Below are 17,333 nucleotides of genomic sequence, written 5' to 3'. Positions count from 1 at the left end.
AACCACATGGTGGCTCACAACCATCCGTAACGAGATCTGGCGCCCTCTTCTGGAGTGTCTGAAGACAGCTACAGTGTACTTACATATAATCAATAAATAAATCTTAAAAAAAAAAAATTAAATTTATTAGAGGCAGGAGGATTTCTGAGTTCCAGGACAGCTTGGTCTACAAAGCGAGTTCCAGGACAGCCAGAGCTATACAGAGAAACCCTGTCTCCCCCCCCCCCAAATTATTTACATTCCAAATGTTGCCTCCCAAAGGCCCAACTTGAAAAGAATTTTTTTGTTGTTGTTTGTATTTTGAGAAAAGAAAAATTTAAGCCCGGCGTGGTGGTGCAAGCTTTTAATCCCAGCACTCGGGAGGCAGAGACAGGTGGCTTTCTGAGTCCAGAGGCCAGCTTGGTCTGCAAAGTAAGTTCCAGGACAGCCAGGGCTACACAGAGACACCCTGTCTCAAAAAAACAAAACAAAACAAAAAATTAAAATAACAGAGTTTCCTTTAACATGGGTGTTGGGGCTGGAGAGATGGCTCAGTGGTTAAGAACATTTACTTCTCTTCCAAAGGTCCTGAGTTCAAATCCCAGAAACCACATGGTGTGGCCTACAACCTTTGTAACAGGATTGCATGTCCTCTTCTGGTGTGTCTGAAGACAGCTATAGTATACTTGTCATATATATAAAATAAATAAATAAAATCTTAAAGAAAAATGACAGGGTCTCACTGTAATAAGGCTGGCTGGAAAAGAGAGGCTTGCTTGGTTTTGCTAGAGTGTTTTGTCTTATTTGTCTAAAAACTTATCTGTCAATATTTCTAGCCCTTTATAGGTAGGAAAAGGAGAATCAGTTCAAGGTCAAAATCTAATAGAGAAAGGAAATGAAAGAAAAAGGGAGAAAAAAAGAGTGAGCCAGGTTTGCTTTTTTCTATTGCAAAGATTAAATCGAGGCCTCAGTCTTCACTTCTGAGCAGAACTCAGCTAGAAGTGCATTTCTGACCTCCAATCAGGTTACTTTATAATCCCAGCACTAGAAAGGCTGTGGCTGGAAGATTCCTGCCTTTGAGGGCAGCCTGGGCTACACAGAGACTTTTGAAAGTTAAACAAACAAACCCGTTATAGCTGGTACCTAGTTAAGAATACACTTAAAGGATTTATTTAGGGTGTAAGCTTGACAGTTTGGGACTATTTCTCCGAACAATCTAGGGACATATAAATCCACTTGCCTCTGTCCCCCAAGTGCTGTAATTAAAGGCATCTGCCCGGCTATCGAGGGACATTTATAAAGGACTCATAATACCACAGTTCAGGTGTGGAATTGGGGGAGTGTAAAGCCACAAGCCAGTTTTCTTCTCCCTTCCACCTGAAGCAGTAGAGTACCTTGTCTAAGGGCAGACTTTTGGAAGAAGAGAAAGCTATCTAACCTTGGGATATGCCTAGTTAGAGTCAAGCCTGAACCTCATCGCCGGAATTTCTCTCTTACTGCATTTCCATTTCCTATAAAGTGATTATGATCACTAATGAGTCCGCAGTCAATGGCTAATCAAAATACAGATGTAGGAGAAAAATCAAGGCTAATTTGTTTTCTCTTTGGTCTTGAAGTTGGTTTGACACCTCCAGGATGCTACCTCACCTGGATGACCCGGCTAGCTTCTGGAAACATCCATTTTCGAGATACTCTTCCTCCCATCACTGAAAGAGATGGTGACCTGTAGATTTCAACACTCTCCTTTGACCTAACAAAAAAGGGGAGGGAGCGCGGACTGAATTTCGGGAAAGCCTAGGAAGGAGTGGACAGGAGAAGGGTCGAGAGGAGTCCGGCTCCGATTTGGGAAAATCCAGCTCGCATTTTGCCTCTCGCTCAGCGGTACAGGGTCCAGCAAAGGCTGTGCCCCAGCTACACTCCTAGAGGTCTGTACTGGGGAGACACCGCTGCTCTGGGGGGGGACGGAGGCTGACCTGGCTGGGAGTACCCGCGCACTCCGCTCGTGGAACACTGCACTCTGCAACTGGTGTGTACAATCCCGGGGTCTGTATTCTCCCCTGGACGTCCTCTCCCTCCCTGGCCATGTACCTCTACCTGCCTCTTCAACGGGAACATTCGCGGAGCAGCTCCCCACTCCGGGTGCTCGGGCCCTGACCATGCCGGATGGTAAGTTTCCATCCTAGGCCCGCCTGAACTCCTTGGCGCGTGCCGGAGCCCCAGGCTCCAAAGTTGCGCGGACGAAGAGCCCCTGGAAAGTTTGTCCAAGGATTGGTGCACGCTTGGAGCAGGGGTGACCCGCGCTGCCTTGGGATCCAGAGGCAAGTTTAGGGTGAGCTGGGGTGGCAGCAAAGAGCAGGGGAGTTGGGAGAGGGTACTACTCCGTGGCGGGACGGAGCTGGGGGGCGGATCTCGATCGGGCTGGGACTTTGCATCCCGCGATGCTCGGTGATGACTTGTGCGAGTCAACTCCGCGCCACGACCCCCTTATCCCGGGCCGCTCCGGGTATTTCGTGGCGGGTGACTAACAATGCTCGCGGGGGACCTTACAGCGCTCCCCAGAAAGTTTAGTTAGCCCTGGCTAGGACCGGTTCGCTTGGGGACCTCCAGACTTGGGATCAACTGGAGATACTGTAGGGGAAACGCATGTGTGGCCTCCGGGAAGTCACCAGACAGGAGTTCTTAGAAAGTCTGGGAGTCTCTGCCGGTAGGGAGGCGAGAGCTTTTGCCAGCGGGGAGTGGGGAGTGCGAGCTGTCGGGTGCAGAAGCGTCTCACGCGTTTGAGATCCACCCCCATCCTTCGCGGATGAACCCTAGGGAGAGGGGTTGCTGGGGAGCCACTTCGGGAGTGCAGGGGATCTGGAGGTCTGGGAAAGGCTCGCCCGGTATTGGGAGGTTCAAGAAGAAGCAAGAAAGTAGGATAGGATATGTTGCCAGCACAGAAACGCAAGTTTTTGGAATGCTACTGACTGGTTCTGGGATCCTGGAGAGGGGATTGAGGGCGTACGCGTGCTCGCAGCAGCAGAGTGAGTGCCTAAGACCTATCGTGCTGCACGTGAGCGCCCGGAGCTCCGGGTCCCCGCCTTGGCAGAAGAGACCACCGCCTACTCCGCGGGGTAGAGAAGCAAATCTTCCTTTTTCCGGAGGGGTGTGCTCGTCTATTCTAGCGCTGGCTTGATAAAGGCATTGAGATCTCCGTGAGTTTCAGGACAGCTAGGGCTGTGTAGTGAGACCAGTCTGAAAAAGCAACTTCCCCTTTCTCTTACTCTCTTCCTTCACCTCCAGTGTTCGCCCATTAATCCACAGGAATAAGTCAGGAAAGAAGTATCGGGCTCCAGTTACTCTTTGGGAACTGAACTGGGTCCGTTTCTGACCCACTAAAATTAATGTGACTCTAAGACTTAATTCCGGAGCAGCGATAAGGATTCCCTGACTCAGCAGGGTGTGGTGGAGCACGCCTTTAATCCCACCCAGTGCTCCGGAGGCAGAGGCAGGCGGATTTCTGAGTTCCAGGCCAGCCTGGTCTACAGAGCGAGTAGCAGGACAGCCAGGGCTATACAGAGAAACCCTGTCTCGAAAAAACAAACAAACAAAAAGCACCCCCCCCAAAAAAAAACAAACAAAAAGGATTCCCTGACTTACCCACCCCGCAACTCTTTCCAAGTGAACCGACCATCCTGAGCTGACCGGTTAGTGAGGAAAAGTTTGCAATGACTTTCCAGACCTTGGGACTACCACGATGGGATTGGTTTGCACGGATGATTGGACGAGGGGGCGCCATAAAGCAGTCCTTCCCCTCAGGGATTGTTTTCTTTCTTTCCTTTCCTTTTCCTTTCTCTTTTCTTTTCTTTCCTTTCTTCCTTTTTTTGTTTTGGTTTTTTTTTTCTCTCTATAGTCCCGGAACTCACGTTGTAGACCAGGCTGGCCTCAAACTCAGAAATCCGCCTGCCTCTGCCTCCAGAGTGCTGGGATTAAAGGCCTGCGCCACCACCACCCTGCAGGTATTGGTTTCTTGAGGCAAAAACAATTTGGAAAGTATGTTTAGATTCAGTTACACACAACTGAATATAGTTTATTAGGTATTTATGGCTATGGTGAAGCTTAATGTTTGCAGACCAGCCACTAATAATTAAAAAGAATCTCAGATGATACAGTTTATGGCTTCCTGGGTTTTGAGGTCTGTTTTAAAGAATTTTTGTGTGGTTAGGTGTCACTCTATTCCAGGCTGACTTGACCTTTACTGGCAGAAGCTGGCCTCGAACTTATGACTCCTCTAGCTTTAGCCTCCTGAATATTGGGATTACAGATATGCACCCTCCACCTGGTATTCTGGTGGCTTTCACTCTGTTGCCTCTGGTCCTCGAGGTGATACTCCTGCCTTGCTCAGCCAGTGTTCCTGGCTGTGATTGCACATCTTCATTGATCATATAAGGCAATGCCCTTGTCTTCATTTCCCCAATTAAGCATTGTGAATTGGGGTCTTTTTAAAAATAAACATTTGGAGGAATAGGATACAGTCTTTAGTAGGCTGGACTAAATGACAGTAGAACTCAACATTTTAATGAGTTAACTATTGCTCTCAGATTCCCTGCTTCCGCCAAAGGGGTGGGTCAGAGGTTGGAGACACCCTCCTCACCCTTTGTCTCTTCCTTATCTAGCTTCTTCCCCTCCCCCACCTTCTGGACACATCCTTCCTGCCTCCTTCATTTCTTTTCCCCCTTGTCCTAAAAAAAAAAAAAAAAAAAAAAAAAAAAGTTTTTTTTTTAACCTGTATGTTATTTGATTCTCCTTCCCCTACCTGACCTCAGTTCTCTTCTGTTGTCTTTAACTCCTTACATTCTTGTGAATTCTTGGCTTTGCTCAGTCGTTTGGATTTCTATCTTTTCACCTTTTAAAATTATATATAAGATACTGTTCCTTAGCCTTTTCCTGTTCTTCCTTAAACTGCCTGGCTTTTGGAAGAGACTTTTAACCTCATTTTTCCCTTGTTCTCTTCCATTTTGGTTCTCTTCGCGTCCCCCACCCGGCCCTGCCCCCGTGGGGTGTCCGAGGTGTTTTACATATGGAAGGAGGCAGCTTTCAGCTGCATTTCCCTGAGCAGCCTCTCCGAGCGCCCCAGGCTTTCACACTTCCTGAGATAGCCCCCCCACCCCCCTCCTTTCAATGTAGAAGCTAGTTGTGGGGAAATCCAGCCCGGTGTCAACTTTTTTCAGAAAATGCTTTTAATAAGTCTTATATTAGCCTTGGGGTTTGGTTTGGTTGTCCAGGAGAAAAGCCTTTATGTTCTCTGGGCCTGAAATCAGTTTGCAAGTAGCTTTAGGCATGCAAATGACACTTTGGAGCACTGGCGGCTGCTGGAAGGATTGCAGTGTTATTTCAAATTGGCGTGTGGACTCAATGGTTACTTAAGAAAGTGCAGCAGTCATTGCCTGCTCAGGGGACTTCCTGAGGTACAGCAAGAGGAGAGGTTTTCGAGGGAGAGGAAGTTCCCGGATGGTGCCATCAATACTGTAATTCACGGCCTACTGGTATTGTTAGGAAGCTAGCCTTTCATTTTTTAGGTAAAGGGGATAAATACTTTTATTTTGTTTTTGAAGACAGGGTTTCTCTGTGTAGCTCTGGCTACCCTGGAACTTGCTCTGTAGACCAGGCTGGCCTTGAACTCATGAGGTCCACCTGCCACTCCCCCACCCCCACACCCCTCAGTGTCATCTCTGACTAGTTTTATTTTCATTTTCCTTCCTGGACAATAAGGACTCAATAGGATCCTGTCAGTTAATTACACATGGCTCCCCTTCCTGGGCCTTGCTATATATATTTATTAAGATGGGTACCAGGTATATACTTATATCTGTATTGCAGAGATATCCGGATATATTCAGATATATTCTAGGTTAGAGTAAGTAAAACATTTAGAAGTACTTTTTTTTTTTTTTTTTTTTTTTTTTTTTTTNTCCTGGAACTCACTTTGTAGACCAGGCTGGCCTTGAACTCAGATATCCACCTGCCTCTGCCTCCCAAGTGCTGGAATTAAAGGTGTGCGCCACCACTGCCCGGCTTATTATTTTCTTATTTAATTACTCATTTACTGATGTTGAGAATTGAACCTAGGGCTTCAGACACGAGAGGTAAGCTCTCTACCACGGAGCTGCATCCCCAGCCCCTTTTCCTGTCATTGTGAGACAGGGGTCTCAGCTGGGTCTGCCTGAGCAGTTCGGGTACTTGGGATTACAGGCCTGTACTGCTAAGCCTGAATGAAACTGAGTTTTCCCAAAACTACCTCAGACTAGTTTCTATCCCTCAACCCCCACGTGGCTGAAGACAGCCTTGAACATGACCCTCCAGTTTTCACCTTACAAGTAGTGGAATTATTGGCATCTATCACCCACCATGGCACTTTTCTTTACTATTTAGTTTAGTTTGGGGACAAGCTCTTTTATGTAGCCTGGACTGTCCTAGAAGTAGCTTTGAACTCTGCTTGCTGACTGATAGTAGACCAGGTTTCACACTTGTGAGTCTGTCTGCTGTGTATCTACTGCTGTGCAGAATGGCCTTGAGTCTTCCTCCGTGTTACCTCGGGTTACTTGTTCGGATTACCAGTGTCCACCACATCTGGCTTCTTCTTGTATTTTGTTTTGAGATAGTCCTGGCTGGTTTGGAGCTTGCTTTGTACTCTAAGCTTGTTTGGAACTCACCAATCTTATTGTCTGTGCCTCTGGAGTGCTGGGATTAAGGGTCTATGGCACCCTCTCCAGCTGGGCTTTTAATTTATTTAGTTTTATAAATTTAGCCTATAAATTTATTTTTTTTAAAAAACGATTTATTTATTTCATGTATGTGAGTACAGTATCACTGCCTTCAGACACACCAGAAGAGAGTGAGCCACCATGGCTCTTAACCACTGAGCCATCTCTCCAGCCCTATAAATTATTTTTTATATTGAGACAGGGTTTCCCTTGCTGTCCTGGAATGGCCTTAGAGCCTCTGCTTTGGTTAAAGCAGAGATGCTGGGATTAAAGACTTCTGCTGCCATACCTGGCTCAATGTTTATAAAATTAAAAATTAATTTTAGGGCACCTTTGATAATTAATTCATATTATAGACTCATTTAATACTATTTACATTATGCCCCCTTTTTTTTGGTCCTCCCCCACAGTTTTCAAAAAGAATCTATCCCTTGGAGACACCTTAGTTTATCACAAGAGGTTACATTGTATCTGTGCCTGCATAGTGATTAAGTTCAAGGGGCCCATGGTTTCTTCTGATTGTCTCTGAAGCTTGCCTGCCTGTTTTAGTCACTTTCTTCCCGTATAGATGGGATTTTAGGGGTCACTGACCTCTTTCAAGACCTCCTTTTAAAAAAGGGGTGGGGGACTGTTCAGTTGTGAAAAGACCTGCTCTTCGAATCCTCCGTCACCTTCTCATTTCTTTGGTATTTCTGTTTCCTTTGCCACGTCTATGTTTTGGATGCTAAATCATGAGCGGTAATTTAACTACACATTGAGTTTCTTTGAGTTTGCACTTCATTTAAAAAAAAAAAAAACAATTGACAAATCAATTTGTAAACTACTTTTAAAAGCAGATCCCAGGGCAACCTCTGGCTTATCCAGTACTGGCCCACATACATGAATTTAAATTTTCTTTCCAGTACCAAGATTATATGCTTCTATAAGTTTATATATGCTTCTATAGCTCTACCATCGTGATAGATTAAAAAACAAAAAACAAAACATACCTTGACGGTGTTACATTGAGAGATTGAAATGGACGTCAGTTCTTAATGGAAACAGTTATTAAAATCATTCTTGGTTTTCTGAAGATCTGCAACTGTGTCTGAGGATGTGAGTGACCTCAGCATGTATAAACCTATGGCGTTGGAGTTACAGCGCCCCCTAGGTGGGTACAGGGAAGCACAGGATGCCTGCAATGCTGTAAAGCTCCTTGTAAATAAAGCTCTGTGGTCCTCTTCTCTTCTCTTCTCTTCTCTTCTCTTCTCTTCTCTTCTCTTCTCTTCTCTCGTTTATTTATTTATTTATTTATTATATGTAAGTACACTGTAGCTGTCTTCAGACACTCCAGAAGAGGGCGCCAGATCTCGTTGCGGATGGTTGTGAGCCACCATGTGGTTGCTGGGGTTTGAACTCTGGACCTTCGGAAGAGCAGTCGGGTGCTCTTACCCACTGAGCCATCTCACCAGCCCTTCTCTCGTTTTTCGAGACAGGGTTTCTCTGTATAGCCCTGGCTGTCCTGGAACTCACTCTGTAGACCAGACTGGTCTCAAACTCAGAAATCCATCAGATTCTGTCTCCCAAGTGCTGGGATTAAAGGTGTGTGCCACCACTGCCCGGCCTGTGGTTTCCTTTTTAAATTTTTTAAATTAAGATTTTTCTCTGAGATAGGGTTTCTCTGTGTAGCCCTGGTTGTCCTGGAACTCTGTAGACCAGGCTGGCCTTGAGTTCAGAGACCACCTTCCTCTGCCTCTCAAGCGCTGGGATCAAAGAAGGAGTATGCCATTACCACCATTCGAAAATTTGTGTTTCTGTGTATGGGTGTTTGCCTGTATGTTTGTCTGTGCACCAAGAGTGCATGCCTGGTGCCTAAGGAGCCAAGAAGAGGGCCTGGGACTGAAGTTACAGTTGTGAGTCGCCATGTGCATGCTGGGAATTGAGCCCAGGTCTACTGTAAGAGCAGGCAACAGCCTTAATTTCAAGCCACGGGTCTAGGTTCCCTTTTATATGAGACAGGATCTTGTGTAGCCCAGACTGGCCTCAGATTCACGATGTAGCTATGGATGGCCTCAAACTCCTGATGATCCTGCCTCTACCTAAATATCTGGGCAATGTTGTGACTCATGCAACTAACTCAGTCTCCCAAATGCTGGGAATAAAAACTTGAGCCACTTTTCCAAGCTAAATAGTATCTGCATTTGGTAGTAAATATTCTCAGTTTTTTTTTTTTAGTCGGGCGTGGTGGCGCACGCCTGTAATCCCTGCACTCGGGAGGCAGAGGCAGGCAGATTTCTGAGTTCAAGGCCAGCCTGGTCTACAGAGTGAGTTCCAGGACAGCCAGGACTACACAGAGAAACCCTGGCTCGAAAAACAAAAAACAAAACAAAACAAAAAAATCTCAGTTTTTAGCAAATCTCTTTCTAGTAGAGTACAAAGGACTAATAATAATATTTGCTATTGTTATTTTAGACCCCAAACTCAGGTGAGCAAGCTTGGCAACACCTCCAGATTCTCCTCAAAAGGAAGACTTTGCAAAGGACCAATGACACTGTGCCCCACATCCTTGCATCTTTACTTACTCTGCAGCCATGTCTCGGTCCCGCCCTGCAAAGCCTTCCAAATCAGTCAAAACAAAGCTACAGAAAAAGAAAGACATCCAGATGAAGACGAAGACATCAAAGCAGGCTGTCAGACATGGGGCATCAGGGAAGGCAGTGAACCCCGGAAAACTGAAGCAATTAATTAAAAGAAGAGATGGTAAGAAGGAAACGGAAGACAAAACCCCGACACCGGCGCCGAATTTTCTGACGCGAGCCGGGGCCGCCCGAATGAATCTTTTTCAGAACCCAGACTCCTTAACTTGCAACGGGTTTACAATGGCTCTTCGAAGAACCTCTCTTAGCTGGCGACTCTCCCAGCGCCCAGTAGTCACACCCAAACCTAAGAAAGTACCACCTTCAAAGAAGCAGTGTACACACAATATCCAGGAGGAGCCGGGGGTAAAGCACTCCGAAAATGATTCAGTCCCCAGCCAACTCGCTACCATGTCCTCAGGCACAGAGAATGTAACTGAACAGAACAGGTGTTTAGTTGAAGGGGAGAGCCAAGAGATAACCCAGTCTTGCCCTCAAAGAATAGAAGATACCCAAAGCTGTATTTCCGCATCTGGGAACCTGGAAGCAGAAATTTCTTGGCCACTGGAAGGGACACATTGTGAAGAACTACTTTCTCATCAGATGTCTGATAATGAGTGCACTTCCCCTCAAGCGTGTGCTCCATTGCTCCAAAGATCAACTCCCGAAGTTACCTCTCAGAAAAACACTAGCAATCAGTTAGCAGACTTGAGCTCACAAGTAGAGTCTATCAAGCTGTCTGATCCTTCTCCGAATCCTACGGGAAGCGACCATAATGGCTTTCCAGACACCAGTTTTAGGATCGTTCCTGAATTGGACCTGAAAACCTGCATGCCTCTTGATGAGTCTGTGTATCCCACAGCTCTGATAAGATTCATCTTGGCAGGCTCACAGCCGGATGTCCTTGATACTAAGCCCCAAGAAAAAACCCTTAAAACGACCCCAGAACAAGTGGGAAGCCACCCAAATCAAGTTCTGGATGCCACCTCTGTCCTAGGACAGGCCTTTAGTACTCTTCCACTTCAGTGGGGATTTTCTGGTGCTAACTTAGTTCAAGTTGAGGCCCTGGGCAAGGGCTCAGACTCACCAGAGGATCTTGGTGCTATTACTGTGCTAAACCAACAAGAAACTGTGGCTATGGATATGGATAGGGATGCTACCCCGGACCTGCCTATCTTTCTTCCTAAGCCTCCAAACACAGTTGCTACCTACAGTAGCCCTCTTTTAGGGCCTGAGCCCCACAGCTCTGCCTCCTGTGGTCTTGAAGTCCAAGGTGCTACCCCAATCTTAACTTTGGACTCAGGACACATTTCCCAACTCCCACCAAACTCTGAGTCAAGTTCAGTACCTCTGGTAATAGCTGCAAACGGTACGCGAGCTGAGAAGCAGTTTGGTAGCCCTTTCCTAGCCGTCCCACAAGGGTTTACAGTCGCAGCCGAGAATGAAGTCCAGCATGCCCCATTAGATCTTACCCAGGGTTCTCAGGCTGCTCCCAGCAAACTGGAAGGAGAGATTTCTCGCGTCAGCATCACTGGCTCAGCTGATGTCAAAGCCACAGCGATGTCCATGCCGGTTACACCGATGTCCATGCCAGTTACACCGGCCAGTACCTCTTCTCTCCCATGTAATTCTACGCCGCCAACAGTGGAGAGGAGGAAGCGCAAGGCGTGTGGGGTCTGTGAGCCTTGCCAGCAGAAGGCCAACTGTGGGGAGTGCACCTACTGCAAGAACAGAAAGAACAGCCACCAGATCTGTAAGAAGAGGAAATGCGAGGTGCTCAAGAAGAAGCCAGAGGCCACCTCACAGGCACAGGTGAGAGCAGCCCGGGGCTGGGATCTCCTGTGTTTGGCACAGCATCAGTCCCCGCCCCTAAGAATTTGTGGATGGCTTTTTGTGGTAGATTGGTGCTGGGGATTGAATCTACGGGTTCCCCCAAGCTAAGCATGTTCTCTACCCTTACCTGCCGCTGCCTCAGACAGCCAAACCTAAGTTTTTCATCTTGAGACTTGTATAGCTGAGGTTGTATGCAGCTAGCCAAGGCTTACCATAATCTCTAGTCGTCCTGCGTTGGGTAGGTAGCTCAGGACTACCTGAGACCCAGAACAGTGAGGTTCTGAGCACCCTTGCATGCAGACGCACATACAGAATAATAAATCCTTTTTTAACATTGAAATAAGGGCCAGCGAGATGGCTCAGTGGGGAAAGGTCCCCAAGTCTGATAAACCTGAGCTTGAGGCTTGGGACCTGCATAGTGGAAGGGAAAGAATCAACTCTTGAACCTTCTCCACAGACTTCACGACAGCCATGTCAGGCATAGGCTCGTGAGTGATTAAGGGTCACTATGAATTTGAGGCCAACCTGGACCACGTAGTAAGTTCAGGGTAACCTGAGACCCCTTACGTTTAAGAAGAGTGTGAACCTTTAACTGCAGTGGTCTTTTAACTTCTCTGGACTTCTATTACAGATCTTAAACTGCTGCTGCCTGCTTAGTTCAGACTTTGAAAAGGGGTTAGACAATTAGCCAGTCCTGTGTTGATGGGCATTGAAAGGCTGTCTCCCCAGATGGATACTTAATGACATCGGCACCTGTTTAATCCCAGCACTCAGATGCTGAGGCAGGAGGATTGCCTTGTGGTTGAGGTCCACCTAGGATATAGCATGACCATTTCTAAAAATACCAAAAGTAGGGAGGGGTCTGGGAAGATAAAATTGTTTAAATTTTTAATTTTTTAATTTTTGTGTGTTTGTTTGTTTTTTTTCAAGACAGGGTTTCTCTGTATAGCCCTGGCTGTCCTGGAACTCACTTTGTAGACCAGGCTGGCCTCCAACTCAGAAATCTGCCTCTGTCTGCCAAGTACTGGGATTAAAGATGTGCTGCACCACCACCTCCCAGCTTTTTTTTTTTTTAAGATTTATTTACGTTATTATATGAGTACACTGTAGCTGTCTTCAAACAGAATAGAATCAGATCCCATTACAGATGGCTGTGAGCCACCATGTGGTTTCTGGGAATGCTGGGAATTGAACTCAGGACCTCAGGAAGAGCAGTCAGTGCTCTTAAGCGCTGAGCCATCTCTCCAGCCCCCATTTAAAAATTTTTTTTAGTGACAAAATCACATTGTTTAGACCATGTAGGCTACAACTAACACCGATCTATCTCTATCTCCTGAGTACTGGGATAACAGTATGAACTACTTCAACCAGGCAACCATTGTACACTCACACACACACACACACACACACACACACACACACACACACACACAAGTTATGAATAGTTTACACATACATCTCTAATACAAAAAAGCCACCAGCATATGTCCTATTTCACTAAAAGTGAATAGGCTGGGTGGGCATGGTGGCATGAGTTTTAGTCCTAGCACCTGGGAGGCAAAGGGCAGAGGCAAGCAGATTTCTGAAATTCAAGGCAAACCTGGCCTACATAATGAGTTCCAGGACAGCCAAAGCTACATAGAAAGACTCTATCTCAAAAAACAAGAGAAAACAATAAAAAGAAATGATGAAATAGTAAAAATGTATAAGCCCAGAAGCGATCCATGAATTCAGCTTCAGTTTGTATTCAAGGTATTCAAGAGGGCATCTGCTTGCCCTCCATCCCACGCCCATCTGCTCCTGTCTGTCTCTGATCTTGTTTGAGATCATATCCCAGGCTGTCCCCTAACTGTAGCCAAGAATGATAGCTTTTCAGGAGAGGTTTATTTGGCTCACAAGGTAAAGTCCATCAGCGGGAGAAGTCAAGGAAGGAATTTCAGTCAGGAACCTGGAGGGGGACCCTGGAGGCAGGGAAAGGAAGAAGAAGCCACTGAGGAAGCCACTCACTGGCCCACTCTTCATGGAACACCCAGCTTACTTTTCTGAGGTTTTTTTTTTTTGGTTTTTTGAGACAGGGTTTCTCTGTATGTAGCCCTGCCTGTCCTGAAAGACCAGGTTGGGTTTGAACTTGCAGAGATTTACCTGCTTCTATTTCCCCATTACTAGGATTAAAACCAGTTCCAGTCTGCTTTCTTGTACTTCCCAGGGGGACCAGAGTATGGGTGGAACCTCCCACAGTGAGCTGTGTCCTTACCGAGGACCTTGAATTTCATGTATAAATATATATTCTGTGCTTTGGGGTTTTGTCTGCATGTGTATCTGGTAAGGATATCATATCCTGGAACTGGAGTTACTGACAGTTGTGAGGTGCCCCAAGGGTGCTGGGAATTGAACCTGGGTCCTCCGAAAGAGCAGCAGTGTTTTGTTTTGTTTTTTAGATTTGTTTATTATTATATGTAAGTACACTATAGCTGTCTTCAGACACACCAGAAGAGGGCATCAGATCTCATTACAGATGGTTGTGAGCCACCATGTGGTTGCTGGGATTTTGAACTCAGGACCTCTGGAAGAGCAGTCAGTGTTCTTACCCGCTGAGCCAACTCTTCAGTCCCGCCCTTGATCTTCTGAGTCTCCTTCCTTAGCTTCTGAACTGCTTGGTGTACTGTGATGTTTGACTCAACTCCTGGACTTTTATCATTAGGTGATGGATCATAGTCTCTTATTTAGCTTGAGGGGTTGAATACATGGTTGTTTGCATGGTAAGCATGCATTGTTTTTCAATGATTCATATGCTCCAGACCCCTCTTTGATGCCCAGATTATCTGTAAACTAGTCCATTAGTACCTCTGGCCCTTGTGTTTTCTGGTGTGGTATTCTATTGACATTGTATGTTGTCCTTACTGCTCAGATCTTTAATAAAGGGGAATTCATTTGTTTTAGTGAAGGTAGGTAACTATTATCACAATCTTAGAACATTGTCGTGGGGCCCAAGGACTGGGCTCAGCAGGTAAAGGTGCTTGCCTCTAGTCTGACAGCATGACGTGGTAGAGGGAGAAAAATCTGACCTCCACATTTGCACCAAGATGTGCAAGCCAGCCTACCAGTAAATAAATGTAATGCACATTGAGGAGTTACTATTTGGTGTTTTGAGACAAGGGCTAATGTAGTCCAGGCTGGCCTCAAACTTACTATGTAGCTAAGGCTGGCCTTGAATTTCTGATCCTCCCACCTCCAGTTCTCAGGTGCTGAGGTAGGTCATGCCGCTTTTGCATTGTTTCACCGGATGATGTATGGGGTGGGGAGCCAACCAGGAGTCTGGCTAACAGGTCTTTCAGACCAGTCAGTAATGCTCCTCCAGGGTCTTTGCTTCTGACCCTGCTCTGACTTCCTTGTATAATGGGTTGTGATTGGTTGGACTGTGCAAACCAAATAAAATAAACCCTTTCTTCCCCTAAGCTGTTTTGTTTTGTTTTTAAATCATAGCAAGAAAAAGCTAACAGGATAATTCGAAAAATGTTAAGGTGTTCTGCTTGGTCATCCTTAGCAGTAGCATTCTGGCTTATATTGTAAAGATCCATGCTGGTTCTGGGCCATCTCTGTCAGTCTGTGTAGTTGGTTGTTTGGTTTGGTTTGGTTTTTGTTTTTAACTTTATTTTGTTTTTGTTGGTCGTGGTGGTAGTGGTGGTGGTCTGTTTTGAGATAGGGTCTCACTGTGTAATCTTTTCTGGTGTGGAACTTAGAGATCCACCTGCCTCTACCTTTTTTTAAAAAAACATTTATTTATTTTATGTATATGAGTACACTGTAGCTGTCAGACACATCAGAAGAGGACATCGGATCCCATTACAAGAAATTTTGGATTGTAATTCCTTTTTTTGTTTTTGTTTTTCGAGACAAGGTTTCTCTGTGTAGCCCTGGCTGTCCTGGAACTCACTCTGTAGACCAGGCTGGCCTCAACTCAGAAATCCACCTGCCTCTGCCAAGTGCTGGGATTAAAGGCGCTCGCCACCACACCCAGCTGCCTCTACCTTTTATATGCTTGAATTAGTCACGTGCCACTAAGCCTCCTTGCATATTTCTTAGACAAACCTTCACTGTAGCATCACGCTCTTCTAGAAATAGCGACATAGCACAGACTTGTCTCAAAATGACAAGTGCTCCTGCTTTAGTCTGTTGTCTATGGAAATTACAGGCACAAGCCAACATGCCTGTCTAGAAATGTCCTTCTGGTGGCCCAGGTCAGGAGCTTTCAGTACGGTATGCCCACGCATCAGACATTTCAGAAGTGTGATGGGATTTGGGAGTGAACGGAGCACCACTTGGCCTTGTTCCTCGGTGTTTCACACAGCCCAGTTTATGTAGTGTGTATGATCTACAAGTTCTTAAAATAGAAAGGTTTAGCTTGCCTCAAGTTTGAGGCCAGCCTTGGCTGTGTAGTAATCAAGGCAGAAAGGGACCCATTCTACCCAGTAGGTTCCCACTAGTCATGCAGAGCTGAGCACACACACTTGTGCCCTGATCCCAGTTCAGGGGAGGTAGAGGGCACCTATGTCTTGCTGACTGGGCCACTCTAGCCAAACTGGGTGAGCTTCTGGGTCACTGAAAGACTCTGTTTCAAAAAATAAGGTCTCCAGAGGATCAGCTCTGGTGAACTTGAGCCTTGGTCACCTCGTGTGCACACATGCATACACACGTGAACATGCACAAACACACGGAGGAACTCCGCTCTCGGGAAGCAGCCAGTGCTCACCCTTTCTTTGTGTCTGTGCAGTGGAAGCTTCCATGCCTGAGCGTTTGTGAAGGAATGTTTCTTCTCTCCTCATGGTGACACTCTATGGCTTTTTTTTTTATTTTATATTTCATATGTAAACAGTTTGTAGTGAAGTTTTTTTTTTGTGTGTGTGTGTTAAAGAGCAAAAGTGGAGCCAATTATAGGAGGAACTGAGGGGCATGACAGTGGATAGCTCTAGCTCAAGCCACGGGATGTGGGATGGAGGGACATAGATTGCATGCAGGAAAACATCCCTGCCGATGTGTGTACATTCCTTCTTAGAGAGCTAATTTGCATCTATAGATGGCAAGATTTGTTTACCAGGTGTCAGAAATGTCAAAGGAGTTGCTCGTTTTTCTGTATGTGAGTGTTTGTATGTAAATATGTACACTTTATGTTGCCCACAGAAGTCAGACAGCTTTAGATGCAGAAAGCCAGGAGCCACCGCGGGTGCTGAATATGAAACCCAGGCCCTTAATTAGTGCGTGTAGCAAGTGCTCTGAATCGCTGAGCCATACTTAAGAATTTGTTTTTCTTTTTTTTAATTAATTAATTAATTAATTAATTTATTATATGTAAGTACACACTATAGCTGTCTTCAGACACACCAGAAGAGGGCATCAGATCTCATTACGGGTGGTTGTGAGCCACCATGTGGTTGCTGGGATTTGAACTTCGGACCTTCGGAAGAGCAGTCGGGTGCTCTTACCCACTGAGCCATCTCACCAGCCCGAAGAATTTGTTTTAAATTATGTTTTATTTTATTGAGCAGTTCTTCTGCTTTGTTAATAACCAACCTAGCTGGGGGTACCAGTGCAAACCTTTAGTCCCAGTACTTCTGAGGTAGAGGCAGGAGGATCTGAGTTCAAGACTAGCCTGATCTACAGAATGAGTTCTAAGATAACCATGTCTCTTTACTTAAAACAAAATGAAACAAAAACAAAACAAAAGAAAACAAAAATCTCAATGACCAGACTAGTGAGGTGACTCAGTGGTTAAGAGCACTGACTTCTCTCCAGAGGTCCTGAGTTCAATTCCCAGCAACCACATGGTGGCTCACAACCATCTAGAATGAGATTTAATGCTATTCGAGGTCAGAGTGAGAAGGAGAAAAAAAAAATCCCAATGACCAAGCCAAGGATGCTGGAGTAAACCTCTGATCTCAGCTCCTGGGAAGTGAAGACAGGAGTTCAAAGTCATCCCTGGCTAAATAGAAAGCTAGCCTGGACTATAGGAGAGCCTGCCTCAGAAACAAATGAAGAAAGAAAAATAGATCTCCCCTCCTCCTTGCCTCCTCCCCCACAAAAAAGAACCCATACCTGAAGACTGTCTTCATTACTAGCTAACAATATAACTTCTAAGGATATTTAGATTTTGGCTTGTCACACAAAA

At 45.8% G+C, this 17,333-nt stretch overlaps 1 protein-coding gene across 2 annotated transcripts in view; it reads left to right on the top strand.

Annotated features, from left to right (window-relative positions):
- The first annotated feature begins 9,292 nt into the window (after positions 1 to 9,292).
- Positions 9,293 to 17,333, top strand: part of Tet1 (tet methylcytosine dioxygenase 1) — a 71,442-nt gene continuing 63,401 nt past the window's right edge. For both annotated transcript variants that reach the window (XM_021175119.2, XM_021175118.2), the window contains exon 1: positions 9,293 to 11,149. In XM_021175119.2, coding sequence (XP_021030778.1) covers positions 9,293 to 11,149 — 1,857 coding nt within the window. The remainder of the gene's footprint in view (positions 11,150 to 17,333) is intronic.

Source organism: Mus caroli, chromosome 10, assembly GCF_900094665.2.
Source record: "Mus caroli chromosome 10, CAROLI_EIJ_v1.1, whole genome shotgun sequence".
Lineage (NCBI taxonomy): Eukaryota > Metazoa > Chordata > Mammalia > Rodentia > Muridae > Mus > Mus caroli.
The sequence above is the reverse complement of the archived record's forward strand: the minus strand, read 5'-3'. Positions and strand labels throughout refer to the sequence as shown.